General features: G+C 51.1%; 1 protein-coding gene across 3 annotated transcripts in view; it reads left to right on the forward strand.

Annotated features, from left to right (window-relative positions):
- arhgap46a (Rho GTPase activating protein 46a) overlaps positions 1-15528 on the forward strand; it is a 31895-nt gene that overhangs the window by 7332 nt on the left and 9035 nt on the right. For all 3 annotated transcript variants that reach the window (XM_084440546.1, XM_084440547.1, XM_084440548.1), the window contains exons 2-3: positions 4891-5367; positions 14011-15433. In XM_084440546.1, the coding sequence (XP_084296672.1) occupies positions 4891-5367; positions 14011-15433 (1900 nt within the window). The remainder of the gene's footprint in view (positions 1-4890; positions 5368-14010; positions 15434-15528) is intronic.

Consider the following 15528-nt stretch of genomic DNA (forward strand, 5'->3'; position numbering starts at 1 on the left):
GGACAACATGTTTACTGTGCACTTGTTCCAGCATAGTTTATGTATCAGCTGGAGTCAAAAGCTTGCTGGGAATTGGAGTTTGATAGAAAGCCAACACCAAACAATGACCGAAAGCGGCATGTTGCCCTATTTCCAGACAACGCATTGTCCACCCTATGTTTTCCACTGCTTGGAAAAGTGCCCTCTACACTTAGGGTTGTTTTGTAGAACAATGGAGCACATTCCATGACCAGGATTCTCATCTTATTTCTAGACACGACTGTAAATGAGAGATGTTCATTAAGAATGAGAGACCTCTGACATACTGACGGCAGCAGCAACAGGATGGAGGAGAGGGTTAGTCTCCCGGCTTTGGTGCAGCGTTCGGTCGCGTGTTCTGTTTGCGGATGTGCTTTTCTATTTGACTGGACTTATTTTTAGTCATCCTAGAATAACCGTGCGCGACAAACCTGTCTCCTTGACCCAGATGGGAGACAAAGAAGCAGTGTGCACTGGGAGACGAGGGAATGTGTGATCAGATCAAGAGAATAAGACCAAAACACCACAGCTCGTTATAGAACGCCATATTTTTCCACTTGCTCCTAAGCACAGTCTTACCTCTCTCGTGGCTGCTGTGTTATTCCTAAGTGTCTCGTCCAAGAGACCATTCCAATGTTGATTGAACTCAGCAAGGCGAATGGTGTCGGTATCAGGCTGAGACGGCCTCTCTCAGGGGTCGAACTAAAGCATGCCCTCCATACCAGTCTGCTTCAATTAAATTGACTTTTCCTGAGGTAAATCAGGTGCCAATTGGCGCACGTGTGTAATGAGCTAATTTTAGATTGTTATAAAGTATTTAGAGTGGGTTTGAATGCACTGAGGCAATGCAGACTGCATTCCAAACCATTTATGAACATTGCCTGCGAGAGACCTCTGCGCTGTCTCAGTCATTTGGAGACCTGTGTGTTACTTCTATGGCTCCCCTGTTCTGAGAAAATGGACACCAGTAGAGCTGCTTTGTTTAGGCTACATGTGGTGACACACAGTACTAGTCACCAGCAACTCTGTCAGCCAGCCTGTAGCGTCTCTATACAGCAAAGTGACGAATGAAGTGAGTGAGGGATGTCACTTTACAACATAAGACATGGATGCGGGGGGTACACCATCCTGTATAAACACTCCCAGAATACCTCTTCCAAGAATTTCACAACCCGACCACCGGTCTGTCTTCCTGCTTATCTCTGGCTGTCAACAGAAACCCAGGGCTCCACTCAGTTCTAACTAATGTTTATTTGCGCAGAAGGAAAGTCCTTTACGCAACCACTACACCCCGCGCTGCTCCTCTCCCGTCGACCGCGGCCTTCCCCGGCTGACCCTTGAACCCCGGCTTCCTGTGAGAGCGTTCACGTGGCGTGTTCCTGTGCACATGTGCGTGTTCGTATCTGCTGTTTCGCTCCCAGCTTTTTTCCTCGTTACAATAATGTATGTAATGCCAAACACATGACATTGACGGAGAGTAATCCAGCATGAAGGGCTCTGCTGCTGCACGGATGCCTCTGCAGGGAGTTGGGAGCCGTGGTGGGGGGCTGGGGGGGCCTTGTTGGGGGGCGCCAACTGACACTCGGAATGTCCTTTTACTCCAAGTGGTTCCCGCCCATTAAACCATAAATTTATCAGCGGAGAATTCATGTCCTCCTCCGGTGAAACTACACTACACGTGTGGGGGGGTCTAACTGTCTCTTTTGTGATTGCGCAGACTTGCTACATTCACCCCCCAGGTTCCCGCTCACACACACACACACACACACAAACACAGACCGTGGTCTCTCTTCTTTTTTTACACACACTCAAAAATCAAGAACCTGGGCCAGTCTACATATGAGATTTGCTCATCGCTTGGACAGGGTTACCACCCTGGTCATGTTGATCGCACTCATGTGAGCTGTGACACACGTGTCGAGGGTCTCTACTATAGCCAGATGGCCTCCCAGCGTACAGTGTGAACACAAACAGGCAAGGCTGGAGCACAGGACTCCTGTTTCCCTCCGTGTGGAAGAGACGGCCTGGAGATCCTTGGCTTGATGCTGGACCAGGAGGCGAGAGGGGCTTATTAATCAGATAAATACATTCATTTTAATGATAGAGGACTCTTCGACTGCTAGGGTGGAGAGTAGCTGGGAGGGTCTGCCCTGAGCTTCCTGCCCAACATAGAAGCAGCTGAGAGGTGGGAATGGGGTGGTTTCTGAGAGGTGGGAATGGGGTGGTTTCTGAGAGGTGGGAATGGGGTGGTTTCTGAGAGGTGAGAATGGGGGGCTGGGGGCGGTTATATTGGCAGAAAGTGAGGGAACAAATGTGGGCATATGGTGAGCACAGTACACTTTCTCTGCCACAGGTAGTCAGGGCGATCGACATGTGTCCCAAACCAAACTGCTGTGAGAAGATAGAAAGTCCTTCTCTGTCCAGGAGAAAGTGGGAAGGGGCCAGACCAAGGTTGGATTCCAATACAATAGAGATGTTTAGCCCTGTTTAAGGTTACTTTTATCATATACTATTATCATATACTATGGTTCAGATCAAAAAGTTGACAAAACTAGCACTTTTGAGAAAGTCTGATAATTGCTCTACCACCGTTTTGGTTAAACAATGGATGTGGGTGGGCACCTTGAAAAATCATTAAAAAAAACCATGTTAAACTCTCAATTTCAAAGACAAGAAACTCACCGAGGTGTTAGTTGGCGTTCTGACATATAATTCGCCATAAAGTAAGATTCTAGTTCATCTGGAAAGGCTTTTTAAAATATTTAGCATAGAACTATTTAGTCGCAGCACATACTTGTGTAAACTTCCACAAACTAGGTAGCCTAGCAACATAAACAAGAACAATAGCTACCGTAAGTAGTTCCGCTTCCTGAATCCCCTCTGCTGATTGATCTACAACGGTCGCGTCAATACAAGTCAATGGATTTCATAAAATGATCAATAAAACCCTACAGGATTCATACTTTGCGGCGAATTTGATGTCAGAACACCAACGGACACCAATTATCCCCTCGGTGAGCTTCTTGTCTTTGAAATCGAGAGTTTAACATGTTTTTGAATGATTTTTCAAGGTGCCCACCCACATCCATTGTATGACCTAAACGGTGGTAGAGCAATTATCAACTTTCTCAAAAGTGCTAGTTTCGTCAACTTCTTGATCTGAACCATTGTATAGGATCATAAGTAACCTTAAAACAGGGCTAAACATGATTTTTTTCCCTTTACTACTCCTTTAAGCCCCATCCAGCCTAATTAGTTCAAATTTACACTTAAGACAAAGAGAATGGAGTGACATCTCCCCTACTTTCCTTCCTTCCCTTCCTTCCCTCCCTACCATCCCTCCCTCACTCCCTACTCCCATCCCTCCTTTCCTCCCTCCTACCACCCCTCCCTCTAGCTCAGTATAAGGACCCAGGACCAAGGCTGATGCTGGTTAGGCTCCCACATGGATTCACTGGCACACTTACAAGCTGCTCTGCATCAGGGAACTAGATCAAAGGAGACAGATAATAGATCTCTCTAAAGGGTTACTTGACCCAAATGTAACTCCTGAAGCCTCTAGTTTTTGAATTATTCAGCCTTTCCATGCTACTAATGATACTAGAATTTCTACTTCCTTCAGTTCATTTGACATTTTCGTAACAAGCAGCAGTTTAGAAACTTGGAAGCATTCTTCTGTGCTGCTATAGGGCAGCCACATATTCATCATTTCAAAATATGTTGCCTACCCTATGGCTAAATATTATATTTTGTAAAGGCCTCTTCTATGTGTCAAATATCCCTAAAATAAATGGGTATTTTCCAATTGTTTGCAAGTAACGGGGTAAACAGGTTTGGTGTAAGAGTAATTTCGCTTTCATTTTGAGACTACTTAAATTATATGCAGCCTGTCTTAAGTCTTAAAATGAAAGCAACATGAATGATACACCAATCAATCAATGTACTGGTGACATAATTACTAGCAATCAAAATTAACACATGAAAAGCAATGGGTAGTCACTTATTTAAATAAGAGCTTTGACAGTCATATCGGTAATGCCATGCTCTGTAGAAGACCTATGCGCGTCAGCCGAGGTGAGAGGAGTGGGCGAGCGAGGTAGGCTATTAACCTGATGCACACCAGTTTCTATAAGCCTGGTTGAAATAGGATATTTTACATTCACACCGGTGTTAGCTCTAATTTGAGATTTTGTTACTTAATTTATTCACAAATAAATAGTCACAATAAAAAATTTCTGTATGGAAGGTAAAATCAAGTTTTATTATTATTATAAATCCTCAAATTGACTGCAATGTGCAACGGTTTTTGGATCGTACGATGGAATTGGCGGCATACGAATGTTGATAGATCACACGTGGACGCTGTCTGATCTGCGCTCGGATCTGCGCTCCTTTGATGACCGAGGGCCCTTGTGCCTCCACATTGTGCTGAGTTAGCTGCTAGCGCTGGTCCAGCCTCAGTAGAGGTGTTGGGAGCGGATGGCGCCTCTCAGGCCTGCTGGCCTGGCCCTGGCTCTGGTCCTGCTGCCGTACTGAGCGCGTCCACCTGTCTCTTAGTCAGAGAGCACTAGCACACTGCTAGCCCTGCTGCTCCTCTGCCCACCAGAGAGACGACGTCACTGCTGAACCAGCGTTCTGCTCACTAACACGCAGATGGACGCGTGTAGTGGACGCACAGATATTCACACGCCCTCTCCATATGGCCAGGAGGATGGGTTTTGTTCTGTACAGGTAGTTTTGTTGTCTGATGTTAGCTGGATGGACACGTCCATAAGACGGCATAACCGAATAATTGCCTTGTTATCGCCGCTTGTATTTGCTTCTCTCTCCGCAGGCCTAATGACTTTCTCTCCTGTGTCGTCTTCTCCTCAGCTCTGATTGGGTGGAGATCCTGGAGCCACGCTCCCGGGAGCGCATGTACGTGAACCTGGTCACCGGCGAGTGCGGCTGGGACCCCCCTCTGGGCGCCCCGGTACGCCAGGCCGACGGCAACCAGTGGTGGGAGCTCTTCGACCCCCAAAGCGGCCGCTTCTACTACTACAACTCTGCCGGGCGCCGCACCGTCTGGCACCGCCCCCAGGGCGGCGATATCGTGCCTCTGTCCCAGCTGCAGGCCATGAAGCGCTGCTCTGAGACCAAGCGCACCGGGGCCGCCCAGGGAGAGAGGCATCCCGGGGCAGGGAGCATCGGGAGCCAGGGGCGCCGCACCCCCCTCCCCGAGCAGGAGCCCCCCATCCCCAGACCCCCAGAGCTCAGCGAGAAGGAGAACACGGAGCCAGAGACGGACCCCGACGTGGACAACCGACCCCCGGCAGACGGCAGCACGGACAGCAGTAAGGAACCCCAGAGGTAAGTCTCCGATCACACACCACATCACTGTGGATCGGGAACAGAGCGTTTTATCATTACAGGATCTTATTACCAAGAGAAATTGGGGAAATAAACATTTGACTCATTACACCATGTGGAATAGGTACTTTTAATGGTTTTCAAATTCTTCGAGTATGAGAACTTGTTGGATTATTTTGACTTTTGACCAGTCAGGCCAGTCTCAAACCCCTTTTTATTTTCATTCTCACTTATCTGAACATTCCACATGCTCATGTGTTTCCATAGTGTTGCCTGTGAACCGTGCTCGGCCGTTTAAGCAAATCGCTACCAAATGCGTAGACGGGATGCAGTCACATTAGAGAGCATGACATTTACCCCTCCGCGGGCGTTTGGAGAGAGGCCTGAACAGTAAGCCTTTCAGAGACCCCATCATGTGCTCTGCTCTGTGGCACAGTCCAAACTATCGCTCCCTCAGTCGGATTCCAGGCATGCCAGCTCTATTTCCCCTGGCCTGCGGCCACCAGGGCTGCCTCAGTGCCCCTGTGTGTTCACTGCCGGCCCTACGCTCATTTCATTTTCCTAAAACAAACCCAGGCCCCCTCGCCATCAAAGACCACTGGGTCTATGGCGGGGGAGAGCTGAACCGCCGTGGACCAGGAGTGACTGGGTTTCCTCCCTGATATCAGTCCGGGAGTTAAAAGTGTGCACTGATAAACCAAGCCACGCATTCAGAGAACATGCAGAGCGTCCACATTCCGGTCAGTTGTAAACAGGAGTTCCTGCTGGTACGAAAGGTCCTCCCACAGAGACCTGGGTTCTTCTGTTCCTCCTGGGTCATCCATGCACAGCCATGCGGTGGACTTCACAGTGAGCAGACGGAGGTCTTGCCTTCGACCTCTGACTCTGATGATTACGTAAGATAGCGGGGTTACAAATTGCTCGCCCCCCCACTGTTGGGGGGCTCTCTCCTACATGTCCTCTCACATTCCCTCACCATGTGTTCACTCCCAGGGGTCCACGCTGCTCTGCTCTGTGGTCATCTTTAATGACTCAACTTTTCCCAGAAGTCTCTCTGCCTCCCCAAAACAATGGGCAGCTGTGTCTCTGAGCTGAAGACGCAGAGGCTCACATGGGCTTTGCACCCCACTCAGCGGTCTCTCTCTCTCTTGCTCTCTCTCTCTCTCTCTCTCTCTCAGCGAGTAATTAGATACCACCATGCAATGAGGAGAGAAGCTGGAATGTGACAACACAAAATGGATGAAAACAAACTCATGGTTTCGTATTTGGGGTCAAGGAGTACCAGCTCAAAGCTGTGCTCTTCTTCACCTCTGTCTGGCTTATTAATGATGACGTGGGTCAGCTGCGAAGAAACCTAAGCAGTTGTGTAGTGCCGTGGGGTCAGAGTTGAATAGACCACATGTGGTCCTATAGGTAGAGGTGGTTTTGAAAGGGCACGCACATGCAGACAGTTTGTTCCAGGTCTTTTCCGGAAGGAAAGTGTTGGAGGCTTTCTTTACAGTCATGTGAAGGAAATACTCAAGAATACTATTTTGTCAGGGTTATTTCCAACTGCCCTGTTCTCCTTCTGCAAGGTTCCTCTTGCGTGTTCTAACGGCACTTTAATTAATGTTGCACTTCATGTTCCCTTTTTTACATCTTCCCTCACATTTGTGCTATATTTGAGAATTTAATCTGAGAATGGGTGTGCTGTTTGAAAAACTTTTTTCCAGAGGAAACGTAACAATCCCAGTTGTTCCATTCCCAGTTTCCTTTGTTTTGTTCTATTTATAAATCAGAGGAGGTGTAGAATACTATCTAGCTGAATCCCAACAACACCATCTATGTTATTCCACACACTGTTTGGTTGATAGAGCTTCCTCTCTTGCTCTATCTCTCTCTCTCTCTCTCTCTCTCTTTCTTTCCTTCTTTCCTTCTTTCTTTCTTTCTTTTTTTCTTTCTTTCTTTCTTTCTTTCTTTCTTTCTTTCTTTCTTTCTTTCTTTCTTTCTTTCTTTCTTTCTTTCTTTCTTTCTTTCTTTCTTTCTTTCTTTCTTTCTTTCTTTCTTTCTTTCTTTCTTTCTTTCTTTCTTTGTCTTTGTGTGTGTGTGTGTGTGGGGGGGGGGTAGGTGTTAACTATACTTGTAGGGACCAAATGTAAAACAAGAAGTGCTGACTTGTGAAGACACCGGGATTGTCCTCACACGTTTAGGGTTACGTTTTAGGTTTAATCCTAAAATTAGGGTTTAGGGCTTGGATTAATCAGGGTTAGGGGTTAGGGCTAGGGTTAGGGGTAAAAAGTTAGAGTTAGGGTTTAGGGCTTGGTTTAGTTGGACCTCACAAGTATAGTTGTACAAAGTTGTGTGTGTGTGTGGGGGGGGGGTGTTGGGGTCGATGTATGTAGAGAAGGGAGTGCTAAATCTGTTACTCATTGGCCCAGTCTTATCACGTCTTGGGACTTTCTGTGCTATTTATACCCCGTCGAGCTCATGTGGAAAGGACCTTCAGCATCATAGGGGTGCATATGCCCATCATATGTTCTAGAGAAGCTGGACTGATAAAAGGGTTGAAAGGTGCTAGCCATCACCTTATCTCACCACAGGTCACCTGTGTGTGGTCTGCCTGTGTGAGGGCTGCCTTGCCCCATGGGGTTTATGACAGTGTGACGGAGGGGACGTTTCATAATGTTGAGGTCACATGACGGAGAGGTGGAAGCTAACCTAGAATTGACCTGGGGCGGTTTATTAGGGTCACAGGGCATCATTGTCCGATGGGCCGGCCTGGGTCTACAATGGGTCACTTGAGGAAGAAAGGCCTGCAACACTGCAGTGTCGCAGGGTCACTGGAGAGCTTTCTCTTAGTAGGAAGTCAGGGTATGCAGCTGAATAGTGAACTGAGGTTTCAAATCACTAGTGTGTCCCTTCCCATTTAGCCTCTAATGATACAGCACTGAACAGAAGTAAGTGACGGTATTCAGTCTGCCGGCATTCAGACCAGACATCAAACGCACCAGAGAACTGGCTGTTCTAGATCGTCAGCTATCCTACGCCGAGAGATTCTCACAAAATGCAGTATTGACACTGACATTTTGATTGTGGAGTTTTGTGAACCCAGAGCTCACTGTGCTATTGCAGTGCTTATTTTCGCTTAGACTGTATCTTGATTGTATCTTTCGAACAAGGACTTGTTCCTTTTATTTGGGGCTTCCGTAATAGGTTTCGTATGAACCTGGAAGATTAAAAAAATCCCCTGGACATGAAACTAAAAGTAAATAAAGACTGGTTATCATTACATGCGCCTCTCACTTTCTCTGAGTAGGCTGATGTAGGAAACGAGGAGGGGTTTGTTGTTGAAATGAGTTTTAATGAGTCACACATTGAGTGAATGTTTATAAGGACAACACAAGCCTCTCACACTTTAATCTTCCTCCTGCTCGCAGGACTAACCACAACCTTTTACACACACTGGAAATAAGACTTGTAGTCCTTTGATCTCAGTGCTGTTCGCTTGGTAAGTTGGCAAATTAATTTCTTGGCTCTGTCACCAGATGTCTTTTGAAGTTGGCCTCGGATCGCATAGTTATTCCAAAGTAACATGTTGAAACATGGAGCATCACAAGTGAACTAGTTAATTGTTTCTTTGTGGGTTGGTGTTAGTTGTGAGAGTGCCCTTATTTCTCTCTCTCTCTCTCCCTCTCTCTCTCTCTCTCTCTCTCTCTCTCGTTGTCCCAGTTTTCACCCCCCCCCCCCCCCTCCCCGAAAATGCCCACTTTTAGGGTGTCCTCAGAAAACTAGATTGCAGATCCACCTTGTTTTATGGTTCAAACTAGAGCAGGGAGTGTAACTTGATGATTTATTTTAAACTTCCTTTATGGGCTGTCATACTGGGCCAGGACGTCTGTGTGGTGCATTGCTGTGGTGGGATTCCACCAATGACTGAAGGGTCACTGTCTCCACACACACACCAGCCTCAGTCGTGGCTCAAGCAGGGCTGTATCGGTTGACCTGTGTAGTTGAGGGATCTGATAGCACACGGCGTCGACCTGCTACCCCCGCACTACGGGACGCCACCGGATCGGCCTCGTGGCAGAGGAGGACGCCGTTTTATCTCTGTAATCCAAAACGTGTGCGCTTCACGGAATCCGGTTTCACGCGGAACAGATGCCGGGGCCAACGCTCCGACACCGGGGGCGCGTCTCTCTGGCGTGGAGCCGCGACGGCCACTCTTGTGTCACCGTATCCCTGAGTCATGGAGAACCAGGGGTCCCTGTGACTGTCCCCCGCCCCCCCGTCCAGCCCCGGTGCTCCGCTCCGGGCGTGGGGACGGTGGTTGAGGTGGGCAGGCTGGCGGGAGCCGGAGGTATGCGCAGCTGGTGGACGCGGTCCCTCGGAGGAAGGCGCTGCGCGGGTTCAGCTGCTCCCAGGACAGCTGGGTCTTTCCCCCGAGAGAGGTGTCTTCAGGCCTCATGTCTCTCACTCCTTCTCCGCCCGGGCTTTCTCAGAGCCTCGAATATCTCCGCCGCGGGCTGTGTGACGGCCGGCTGACGCCATACGTTTAGGTTTAGAGGCCGAAGCTCATTGAGTGGTCGTCGGGCCGGCCGTGACATTGTCTCAGTGAATCCTCTTTGTCTCCATTTCCTTCCTCTAAGCCGATTGCAATGATCTCATTGGTCCGAGCTCTGAGGTGTTTGTGTGTGGAAAGCCCGGCCTACGACCTCTTTCCCTTTCCTGCCTGACAGATGACGATAATAATAACCCCTGTTTTTCAGTCCCGCTATTCCCAGGGGGTATATTTAAGAACCTTCCAGTCCCTATCCCTGTCCGCCTCGGTGACTCAGCTGTGTTTTCCAATGACGGTTATTCCAGGAGGGAAAGAGAGAACTTTTCTTGCGACCCGTATGTATATTTAGTTGGTTTTAGCGACCGCAGTCATATTAACTGCACTGGAGGTAGAGGGGCTCTGGTCAGGGGCGTGAGACACCAGAGCTGCTGAGACTAATTGAAATTCGCTGACCGTTAAGTTGATTTGCTGCCCCATAAGCCAATCGAATTACTCAGCTGGGCTCCAAAGGACTCTAACTTCATTTCAACCTCTTGTGTTCCTCAAGGTCTCACATGCTAGCTCGGGTTTGATGGAATTTGTGTGTGTGGGCGTGCGTGTGTGTGTGTGAATGTGAAGTGTGTGTGTTCGTGTGTGTATTGAAATGAATGGTTGAAATGACATGAAAGCATGCTGAAACATTCCTTTTCTAAATACTGGCAGTCAAGTCTTTTCATATTCTGTATGATAGACTGGGGCGTATCATCCTCCCCTTTAGTAAACACTTGAAACGGGCACTGCAGTTAGCATGATGTAACACACCCTTTCGAGCTGGTCCTCTTTATGATTACGGTAACGTAAACATGTTGAGTAAGTGCTCAAGACTGCTGTGCTGCTGTTATGTAAGAGTCAATGGCTTGAGTGAATCTGCCGGTTTGAGGCGTGATCTCTTTCTGGGCCCGCGACCTTCTCTTGTACTCTCCCTCAGCTACCGCCGTCGCCGTGGAGAGGCGTCGCCGTGACGACGGAGCAGCCATGCATTGTGTGGGGCTGCCCGCCGCCCCGGAGGCCCCTGAATGAGCCCTGAGGAATGCCGGCCTTCCCGCTCATTCTCCCTCCGCGCTCTCCCACGGCTAATCCCCCTCTCATTTACACACCCTGTCTCTCTCTGTCTTCTCTCTCTCTCTGTCTTCTCTCTCTCTCGCTCTCTCTCTCTCCTTCACTTCTCTCTCCGTCTTCCTACTGTAGGCTACTCCTATTATCTCACCATTGTACTTTCTTAATCCATCTCTCTTTCTCTCTCTCTCGCTCTCTCTCTCTCTCTTTCCCTTTTCATTTTGGTTTTGTGCTAACTTTGTTTTGGCGGCTGGGGTTCTGTGATGAACGAGTGTCGTCTTAGCTGTGTGATTTGATTAGAGACGCTGCAGTGAGGCAGAGGGAAACACGTTGTGCTTCTCTCGGGGCCGGCCACGGGGCCCATGTGATCGTGATAATCATCTGCAGCCCGCTCAGCGCCGACGCCCAACATAATGTGCCAATGCTGGGGGCCTGAACGCGCTCGCCTGTACCGCCCCGGCTAGGACAATGGCTACCGTACAACAGACACAAAGCCAGATGAAATCCCCATCTCTCTCGGCTGGGAGCTAGGCTCAGCAGAGCACCTCTCGTCCAGTCCGCTGTGTCTGATTTCACCCCTCGAACAACAGCCCGACTCAGGTTAGAGTTTCTCTAGTTGTTTCCAGGCGTATGTAAGAGAACTGATATCATGTAGCGTGCATAGAAACACACAGGTCGTCTGGGAATGCGGTCCGTGATGGTAGTTGTGATAATCCTCCAGACATGCGTATGGATCTAGATCTGGGAGTTGATATAGTACACGCTATACAGAGGAAGATATGTAAGCGATTCCAAAATCCAATAAAGTCGTTTCTAACCCCCCCCCCGTGAGTGAAGCTTAGCCCTCTCTTCAGGCCTTACTTCGGTATGGGCGTTACATGAAGCACTTCCTGTTTGTGTTATGTATGAGCGCTCCCTCCAGGGGGCCTCGCGGGACAGGACGTAGAGCCCATCCCTCCCAGAGGTCACCACCCGTTCCAGAGGTCATAGCTCACACGCAGCGCACGGCTGGAGAATGAGAATGACTGCTTATGAACTACTGGACGCCGTGTTTGTCATCTGATATATTGACTCACCAGGAACATTGTCATGAGCATCACCCTTTTTATTTGTGTGTGCGTGTGTGTGTGCGTGTGCGTGTGTGTGTGTGTTCGCGCGTGTGTGTGTGCGTGCGCGTGATTGTTGTGTGGTCTTATACTATAAACTTCCTCTGACATTTTTGCTGAGCAGTAGGCTAATTCCATTAATGCCAACCTGATGTCTGATGGTTTTGTAGTGGCTGTCTGTCTCAGGTGACATCACCAGACGCTGTCATGATGACAGGAGGGGATCTGTGTATTTAAACGAGGACAAGGAGTGATGGCTCTCGTTTACAGCTGTCTCTCCTATCCTTTCATCACACAGCCTGCTCTCCCCTCGCTGTCTCCCACCCCTCTGTGAGAAATAACACAACCCAAACACTGGCGGTTTAGACTGGGTCCCAGCTATCAACTTAAACTGTCCCCACGTGTGTGTGTGTGTGTGTTTGTGTGTTTGTGTGTGTGTTTGTCTGCGTTTGTGTGTGGGAAGAGGCAGTAAACAGGGCTTGATTGGGCTTTTGTCGTGTGAAAAGGAGGCGACGAGGCCTTGGATTGTTCCCAGCAGACCCAGGGTGGCTGGGCCGCTGCCAGGTGGCTCGGACCCAGCTGTTTATAGGCCCTGGATGGCATATCTGTGGAGCCGTTTGAAGTGGCTGTTTACATTCAAATCACTGAGGTGGTGTGACTCACTCCTAGACAGAGAGTGAGGGAGGGAGAGGGATAGGGGGAGAATGCTTTGGGGAGCGGGGGGGTTAAGGAAGTTTGCCGTTAGTCTGTGAAGCTGCGTCCCCAGGGGAATTGTTTCTGTATTGTTCGAAAAAGAGGTGTGTTGTGGTGAGGGGGGGAGGGGGGGAGGGGGGCACGCAGACTCTCTCCTCCTCCTTCTCCATCGTCTTCCTGCCCGTCAGCTCAGAGGGAGGAAGCCTGGGAACGGTAGCTCCATGTTTATGTCTGACTGAGGATAGAGGCCCGTAAGGCTTGACTCACTGGGATTACTGCGCTTTACCTGCGGTGCTATAGGGAAGGTGGAGAGCGGAAGGTAAGTCTGTTCATTCCAAATCCTTTTCTATCTGTAGCCATAAAAGTGAACCCGACCTTTGATTCTTAAACGGAGAGCAGAAAGGAACCACTCCGGTTGGTAGTAATGATTCTGCCGGTTTAGTCACAGTTTATTGTACTGTATACTGCAGCCAGTTAATGTTAGTCGATGTTAATTTGCTGCTAGATTCGTTTTATGGTCAGAGAGGACAAAGGTTTGGATCAACGTAAGAACAATGTGACCAGATTAATAGTAGATTAGTCTCCGGAGCTGGGATTAGCAATCTGACTTTGTGAGAAGTTAGCCGCGGGCGGAGCCAACCAGAAGGGGGGAGAATTAACCTCCAGACCTCAAGGCTGATTGGCACTGCGGACTGTTCCAGTTCTGCTCTCAAATCAAGTTCCCCCCCGAAAGCTCAGATTAAGGTCTGTGCTGGCTGGGCTGAGTTGTGCTTCAAACGAGTCAAATGTGATTTATATGGCCCTCATTGGTTGGAGGATACCGTCTCGTCCATGCAGGGCCCATTCTCCACACCTCTGGACTGGCCAGAAGCCAGGATTCTGAATTTGCCTCGGTCAGATGCGTAGCATTCACTGTGTATTTTTAGGATTTCTGTTTGCACAGCGCACACTGGCGCTGGCGTATGATTTGAGACTGCAACATGATGGCTTTCCAGACTAAAAAGAAAAAAGGAAGAAAAAAAAAGGGTTCAGGGGGTCAGGGAAATGTTCTGGGAAGAATGTGTGGATCACAGCTTTTTTCCCAGGGCGAGGGTTACGATTTAGAAGGAGCCTAAGCCTTATATCCGTCGAACGATATGCGTTTGATGTTGTCAAGCTTTGTGTAATTGAATGTGTGTATCTCATCCTGTGTCTTTTCTCTGTCTCGGCCAGGGACCCCTCCCAGAGATGGCAGCCCCCGCCGGGCTCCAAGGCGGCCATGCTGGTGAAGGTGAACAACGTCTGCCGGACCCCCCAGCCTGGCGGAGCCTCTAGCGCCGCCCCCCAGCACCTGCACGGCGCGCACGCCAAACCCGGCGGCCACAACGCCTTCACCCTCCTCCCCGTCAGCAGCAGGCCCCCGGGGGGACAGCTCGGCTCGCCTCAGGGCTACAAGACCGCCCCCTCTGGCAAGATGGCCGCCGACGCCCGCCAGGCGCACCACCTGAGGAAGGCGAGCAACGGCAGCTTCTGCCTGGTGGCCTCTGACGCCGGCCACCCCAGCCCCGGCCCCCACCGCTCCCAGACCAGCACCCCGCGACCCGTGTCGCCGCTGTACGGCTCCGCGGTGCCCCTCTATGACGACCCGGTGTCGGAGTCTCCTATTTATGACGAGCCCCCGGTGGACATGGAGGTGGAGGGGGCTCACCTCCACAACGGGCCTTCTCTACCCCGCCTCACCCCCACGCACAGCCTCCAGAAGCCCAGGCCCCTCCAGCACCCCGGCCCCTCGCACTCCTCAGGCTCCAGACACAAGAGGAACCCCTCGGCGTCCGACTACAGCCCGGCGGGCCTGGAGTGCATCAAGCACATGGTCAACGTGGACCCCAAGCAGGGACTCCTGTCCGGCTCTCCGGTCCCCACGCGCGCCTCCTCCCCGAACTCCAGGCCCGAGCCCCAGCCCCTGATCCAGCCCCAGCCCCAGTCCCGGGGGGGTCCGCCGAGGGAGAGGGAGCCGGGGACCCCCGGCCCGGGCACCCTGGAGAAGAAGCAGACCTGGAAGGCCCTGGAGGCCACAGTTCAGAGGGCCATGGAGGCCCGCCACAGCCGGCAGAGCAGCCAGGCCTCGCAGGACTTCGCCGCCCCGACTCCGCAGGCCGCCGCCAACTACCAGGACTCCGGCTACTCCACAGGCCCCTCCCCCAGCCTGAGGCGGAAGAGCCGGAGGAGGGTGGGGCCCGGCGGGCGGCCCGGCTCGGTGGGCAGCAGCGGCGAGCTGTGCGCCCTCAACGAGCGGCTGATGGCGGAGATGAGAGAGGTGGTGAGCCGCTCCAACACCATGAGGGAGGTGAGGGCCGGCCTGGAGCCCGAGATGGGGGAGAGGGGGGCCGCGCCCCGGACGCGCTCCCCCGTCGACGCCCTCAGGTGGTACGGAGCAGCAGGAGGGGGAGGAGGGGGGAGATGCGCGTCCAGGGAAGACGTCGCCGGGGCCAGCCAGTCGCTGAGCAGAGCGGTTTGCCACGGCAGCCCCGCCCTGACCTCCCTGGAGATGCCCGGCCGGCAGAAGAGGACCTACGAGAAGGTGGACACTCTGGAGAAGAGCATCACTAGCCAGGCCAGCCTGTCGTCCCCAGAGAGCCCCGGACCGCCCTCCCAGGTATGACGCGCGCGCGTGTGTGTGCGTGTGCGTGTGCGTGTGCGTGTGCGTGAGCGTGTGCGTGTGTGCGCGTGTGCGCGTGTGTGTGTGTGTGT

The sequence above is a fragment of the Borostomias antarcticus genome, assembly GCF_949987555.1.
Source record: "Borostomias antarcticus genome assembly, chromosome: 7".
In the NCBI taxonomy this organism is placed as follows: Eukaryota; Metazoa; Chordata; class Actinopteri; order Stomiiformes; family Stomiidae; genus Borostomias; species Borostomias antarcticus.